At 43.3% G+C, this 7,083-nt stretch overlaps 1 protein-coding gene across 1 annotated transcript in view; it reads left to right on the top strand.

The window, feature by feature from the left end:
* Positions 1-3,761: 3,761 nt before the first annotated feature.
* LOC115949203 (transmembrane protein 161B-like) overlaps positions 3,762-7,083 on the top strand; it is a gene marked incomplete at its 3' end in the record, with an annotated part of 21,085 nt that continues 17,763 nt past the window's right edge. Inside the window, exons 1-2 of the mRNA XM_031065688.1 lie at positions 3,762-3,909; positions 5,886-5,946. Coding sequence (XP_030921548.1) covers positions 3,762-3,909; positions 5,886-5,946 — 209 coding nt within the window. The remainder of the gene's footprint in view (positions 3,910-5,885; positions 5,947-7,083) is intronic.

Raw genomic sequence — 7,083 nt, 5'->3', positions numbered from 1 at the left:
GGGACTTGAGGGCAGAAAGAGTCAGAGAGGGAAAACACCTCTGCCTGCTTGGGATCAGTCAATGAACTGTGTCTCTCCTCTGCTGAATGGACACCTTTATGGGAGTTTTGCACCTCAGATTGCATTGAAGCACACCTGGGAATATTAATTTATATCTGTGATAGATGAGTAATGCGATGATTGACTCTCACAATTAATAGACAAATATAATGTTAAGAAAAGTTTTATAGATTTATAGTTATGTTTTACCCCCTCGCATGGTTATCAAGGGACATCTGGAGTTCGGACATCTGGAGTTCGGACATCTGGGAGGGCCAGCTTGTCACTATGGTGACATCTGACCTCCAATCAGGATTTGAGGAAGAGATCTCCACCACTGGACAGCAAAGAAGGGGTTGATGGACAGAACTTTGGGAGGGATTAGCAGGTTAAAAAGGGAAAACCTCCTTTGTGAGGGGGCTGAGCACATGGCGAGGAAAATCTTTTGCTCCCGGCGCCATAACCTTTTTTCTTTATTCAGTCTTCTGTTGTATTTTTGATAAGGCTTAATAAACCTTCCTAAACTATGAAAAGTGAGTAGCTATTTCTCACATATATATATGTCATAGATTTCTGTTAATATACTTACTATTGGAACAGATGTTAATGCTCTGTAGTTACCACATTTATCACCAGCAATCCTAAACCTCCTTTCCTGCTGCTTCAATAAACTGTACTATTTGTGAATCTGGATTGTGCCAGTCCTTATTGAATGAGATCAGACCTATAGTACTGAATTGGTGTGAGAGTCTGTCCGAATTTTCCCTCATCTGCCTCACGATCATCATTTGGGGACCACTGAAGAGAAGACCCCCCCTGTCTAGCCCTGTAGGAGAAAGTCACACACCAAAGGCCCCAAGACCTGAGAGCACAGTGCTAAGTCATTGTTTTCACAGGTGTTGTTTGCTGTATGCTACACTGAGCCCAATGAGAAGGGGGCACCATGCCCTTTTTGCAACAATAGCTTTGGAAGCTGTCCCACCTCTCGGCCTGGCTGGACTTCTCCTGAGTTCTGGGTGGTCTCCCACAGAAGACCCTCACCTGTTTTACAACCACCGTGACAGACAGACTGAGATGTAAGAAGCCTCTCCATCAAGGACTGAGACATGAAACCCCCATGAGAAAAGGCGCCTCTCCTCCTTCCAAGGACTGGGACTGAAGCCCCCCAACCCAGGGGAGGTGTGTGGGGGGAGGCAAGCTGACCAAACCGAGATGTTTGCCTGCAGGTTGTGACCACTGGACCAAGAAAACAATGGCTCTCATTTACTGTTGAGAACATAGACTACAATAGAATTATCATAATAAAAACCTCTGAGTTAGGTAGAGATTTTGAGATCTCCCCAATGCAACAGGCGGATCTTCGACTGGACTGGACCAAAGGACTTCGTCTCTACATTTTCTAGCTATATCCCCCTCTTTCTCTCTCTCTTTTCTCTCTCTTTCTCTGTCTTTTTCTCTCCCTTAATCTCTCGCATTTTGCTGTGGTCATTCAATAAAGGTGCATTTGTTTTGATTATCACTGCAGACCCCCTGTGCCGTGTCGGTTCTTTTTGCACCCTGAGATCAATCCACAAACCATCATGAAACCCGTTCGTAAGGACGGATCATGACAATTGGTAAACTGCATTGTTTGTGAATCAGTGCTTGTAAAAGTTCTCCTTATTGAACTCGACCAGACTTATAGTGCTGAATTGGTGTGTTGTTTTGCCTAGATCATCATAGAAAAGAAGTAAACAAGTCCCCGGGTATGGTAAGGATAGGTTGAATTCAAACTCAAACAGGGGGCCCCAGCCAATCCCATTCAGTCCCGAATGCAAACATCTAACTGGTTAGTGAGCTGGGCGGTGCTGAGACCCCAACCAATCAGTTGTTAAGGCATGGGGATTTTGAACCCCCTATAAAAGGAGGCGGCCATACTAAATGTTTGCTGTTTTATCACATGATCTTTGGTGAGTCCTGTCATGTGTCTGTCTCCAACCCAAGACCATAACATAATAATGGAGAACTGTCTCCCGTGCAAAGGGACCCCATGGTGTAGAAGGGGAAGGACTTGTCTCCCTGAGCAGTGGAAGATGATCTCGGGTGATGAACTGACCAAACCCCCATGCCCTGTCTCCCTGCACTGTCAGTGGGACAGAGGGAAGGGTTGGGGAAAGAAGGGGCATTTTTAAGGGCTTATTTTACTTCTCATTATCCTCCTCTGATTTTGTTAGTAATAAATTTACTTTGTACTTTTAAGTTGAGCCTGTTTTGCCCTTGGAGTGTTTTCTCACGGTCCTTAACTCATGAAGCCTTCATTAAATTTTTCTCTCTCCTCTGCCCAGCTGTGGCAGGGGAGGGTGAGTGAGTGACTTCTGTGGGTGCCTGGCATTTGGCCAGTGACAAACCACAAGAACTGGCTATAATCAGATATTAAGCCCAGTATGCACCCAGCCCCTCTGATCTCTGCGGACCAACTGGAATGAAAGGGGCTTTATTTTCTGCTAAATTTCTATACCCTTAATGCAAAAGTTGTCACAGATTTGTCCTCTCCCAACTTCTTGTGCCCTTCCAGCCTACTCATTGTCAGGGCAGTAAAAAGCAAGAAAAGGCTTTGATGCTGTGAAAGGATGGCTCAGCAATAACTTTAATGTCCCTGTGTTATCAACAATATGTTCAGCACAAATCCAAAACATAAGCTCATTCCAGAAATTTAACTCTATCCCAGCTAAAACCAGTACAAAGAGATAGATCCTTGTATGACTGGATCCAAGTGCATATGTTACAGGCTTTAGTTGCTCCCTCAATTATTTTGTCAGTACCCCACAGGCAGTTCCTTTTCTTTCATGTACTTAACAGCATTCTTCGAGACAAACAGATCAGGTAAAAGACTACTCTGCAGCAAAGCAGGGTATCTTGGCATAGAGAGGGTGTTTCCTGAGTGCTGAAACACAGCAGGAGCCAGCAGCTCACATGAGAGTAGCTGATTAAGGTGCAGGCAAGGTCAGGAGTATGGGGGCCATCCAACACTCCGACAAAGGGCAGCCCCAGGAAATGCTAGTGATACCAAAATAGGCTAGAAAACAAACTTTCTAACATAATTTGAAGTATTAAAAAGCAGGCATTCTTTATTCTCAGCATGCTGGACACCCAGAGGATATCTCCTCTAATTAGGTGTGCCATGACACTTTACAACAGGGTATTTATTCCATCATGATCATACATATTCATTGCAGCATACTTCCTAGCTAATACATAAACATCACTTTTCCTAGAACTAATTTGCATGCCTCTTATTGGAAGTCCTTTTATGGTCATAAAGGGTCCTCTAAAGGGATTTCTGGTGTTGGTATTCACTGAATGCAACCAATGTTGCAGATGACCTTGCTCTCAACTTCTCTTAGGGCATGGGCTGTTGCTTCGTGTTGCATGGCTTTGCCACAAAAGCCACTATATTCCTCATTATCTCTTTATCCACTGGTTCCAGCTACTTTTAGCATCCTGTGTGTCTACTTTTACACTCTGTTATCTATTTTGCTAGTTAGTCTTTAAGCTCTATTTAACAACTTCAAGGGGGACTGAAAATTTCTACTTTCTGTGTTGTTTGTCACTAGCAACCAGGAGTGCTTTGAACAGAGCAGTGCAAACAGGGCATGGCACATCAGCCAGAGTATGGCGGGGCAGTTTGTGTGTGAGGGTGCGCAGGTAGGGTGCTGATGCCCTGACAGCTCTACCAGGGAGCAATGGTATCCACCTGGCAGAAAGCCATGGTCTCTGCACCCATGACAACAGACGCAAGTTTCCAGACAGAGCTCTGGCCAGAACATGATGCTACCCAGGTGTCGGACTGCGGGGCATGCCCTACTCTTATGCCAGTACCAGACAGCAGCAGTGAGCACACCTGGGGGAAGTGCATCCAGGTAGAGAACTCCTCTGCCTAGTCACAGAGCTCTGGGAGTAGGTGAGAAGGCTGAGAAGTATCAGGGAGTGTGAAAGACAAACTACTGCAATCACACCCCACCTTCCCTGACACAGGCCCAACAAGCAGATTGGACACATGATATAGAGGATTCCCTATCTTCTCTCTACCTGGCTGAACACAGTGACTTAAGGGATAGGCAATAATGATGACAAGTTCCTGCCCAGAGCAGCAGCAGGAGTGTCTCCTCTACAACTTCTCCACCTTAACAAGTGCCCTTGCATAATAGGTACGAGGCTCTGCAAGTGGAACTAAACAATGAGGACAATGGTTTATCTAGCTTGGAAGTGTCGCTGAGGTTATGTCAGACTACACTCTGCATCAAAACTGCTTCCATAAAGAAAAAAAGATGGGTCATTGTCGTAGAAGACTCCCTTGTGAAGAGAAGAACCAATATGCAGACCAACCCCACTTCTTAGGGAAGTCTTCTGCCTCCCTGGGAAACAGGTTAAAGATGTGAAGAGGATGCTTCCTACTCAAGTTAGTCTTGTTAGTCTCTAAAAAAGAGGGAAAATGATGCCACTTTGGTTTTTACTTTTTTTTTTTATAATATATATTCTCTGTATTCTTTGCACATACATTTGTAGCTTTGTGGCCTATTATTGTAATTTAGCTTCAGTATTTTCCTAGATAGAAAGACAAAACAAATTCCAGGACCCCTATGCTATCTTGGTTCTCCTTAGAAACCAAGGTTGAAACCAGCTCTTTGAGACATTTTTTTGTAAACAGGGCCTGGATCTCATTTGAAGGGCGGAGGATTTAGAAGGTGCTAGAATTGGGGGGATTACTTCACTGAGCGTGCTGCTAATTGGGGGCTCTTTTCAGATATGCTAATTTGCAGAATCTATAAAAATTGTACACACATCATGCGGGATGTGCATCTTCGGCATTTTCCACCTGACTGAACTGTGCACCTAAGGATCCTTATATAAAGGTACCCCCTTTTAATCACCCCAGCTGTGTCTGGCTCATATTTTTAAGACCAGAGAAAAAGTCATCAGAAAGACCTCTAAACTAGATTTGAAGAGGGAATGAGATTATAAAAATCAGTCTTGCTTGAGATAAGGGATCAGTAACCAAACTGAAGTGCATCTACATCAATGCACACAGCATAGGCAACAAACAGGAGGAGCCGGAAGCCATTGTCAAGCTGAAAAACTATGACATTTTTTCCATCATGGAAACACAGTGGGATGATTTTCACAACTGGAGTGCTGCAATGGATGGTTATAAACTTTTCAGAAATTATACACTGTTGACGGTGGTCACAAGGGTTTTTGGGGTGAAGGAAGAGACGAGATGGGCTCCATGATCAGAAGGCTTGATTTATTATGTTATGATATATACATCTATTATAACTATACTAAAAAGAAAAAGAAAAAGGAGAGTTTCCAGAAGCTGCTAAGCTACCTAACAATAGAAAGTAAAGAATGATAACAAACCTCGCTCTCTCGGACTGTCTCCAAGAGAGCTCCCTCCTGCATTGGCCACAAACTAGTTTTTTCATAAAAGAAATGTTTGTGACAATACACAAGGAAGGAGAGGCAGGGGGGTAACCCTGTATATTAGGGAGTGTTTAGACTGTCTAGAGGTTGATGACAGTGATGAAAGGGTTGAGTGTTTAAGAAGAAGCAGGGGGAAGGTCAACAAGGCAGATGCCATGGTGGGAGTCTGTTATAACCCCACACAACCAGCATGGAGAGGCAGATGAAATATTCTATAAGAAGCTGGGGGAAGTCTAATGACTGCTGGCCCTTGTTCTTATGGGGGACTTAACTTACCACAGAATCACAGAATCAATATGTCCTGTTACCTATAATTTTTTTAAAAAGAGATTTTATATTTGTACTTTACTTTGATATTATACATATGATTTATGTGTCTGCAGAATTCTCAATTTTTTCAGAAAGTGCTATGCAGTTTCTTGAAAACCAGGGTTTGGAATCCCAGTAAGTTTCTGGAAATACACTGGTCTTCATTATGTTGCATTTATAACTGAATCACTTGGATTTTTTTAGCAAGCATTTGTCTTTCATGCTTTGCTCTTATACACAGTTATAATCTCTGTATTAATGTGAAGAGGCGGATTAATGAAAATAATCCATAAATATTTACTAATTAACTTGTTGCATTTGTGTATTTCCTTTTTATTCCAAAATTATTCCAGTCCATAAATCACAGTTAAAAACTATAAAAGTATTTCTCATTATGCTTCTTAAACAAACCCTTCAGATTTGAAAAGATTGCTTAAAACAAGAGAAAAGTATATTTTGCAGTTCCTGTGGTATGAAGGAGGAGAGAGTGCAAAAGCTACAATAAAAATGAAATTAGGAGTAAATTTTTACTTTTTACTTTCAGTCATGTTTTCAGGCTATAATAGTAATTTCCTCTTGGCAAGCACATCTGCCTGCTACAGTGCATCCAAGTTCTGTATAGACTGACATAGCTTATGATGTTGCTTATATATATAATCACTGTCGTAGACAGCATCTATGTTTTGTAAACGGATTCTGTTACAATCCTTGCCTTAAAGACATGACCTAAAATGCTTGTATATGGTTATTGGAATAAAATCCCAATATTACCAGGTGGAACGTGCCTGGGCTTGTCTTGCCCTCGCTGCCTGACCAAAGGTGGCAGCCGTGGTGTTTCACCCCAGAGATACCTTTGGTTAGTTGTATGCAGCAGCTAGGCTCTTGGAACAAGTCCAGGCAACAGAACTCAGGTTCGACCTCTGATGAAGAAGCTTTAGGCGAGGCAAAGAGGAAAAAGGAGACGGATCCGGCTAGGGGGTCTTAATCCAGAGTTTATTCCTGGGCACGCAGGCCTCTGAATGTTGTGACAACTCCAACCGGATCAAACCGCATGGTCCTGTGTCTTTTTAAGCTCAAGGAAAGGGGGAGGGGAAGGGCTAGGTGAGCTACCAACCAGGTAGGAGGGGGGGAAGCTCAGGAGACAAATGACACCTGGATGACCCAATTGTCGCCAGGGCTGAGAGGCATCTTTTGAACTTCACCTATCAGACGACGGCCTTGCTGACCTTCTGAGATTGATGGACAGCTCTCAGCAGGAGGCAGGGAGAGGGG

This window comes from Geospiza fortis, unplaced genomic scaffold, assembly GCF_000277835.1.
Source record: "Geospiza fortis unplaced genomic scaffold, GeoFor_1.0 scaffold1744, whole genome shotgun sequence".
Taxonomy (NCBI): domain Eukaryota; kingdom Metazoa; phylum Chordata; class Aves; order Passeriformes; family Thraupidae; genus Geospiza; species Geospiza fortis.
The sequence above is the reverse complement of the archived record's forward strand: the minus strand, read 5'-3'. Positions and strand labels throughout refer to the sequence as shown.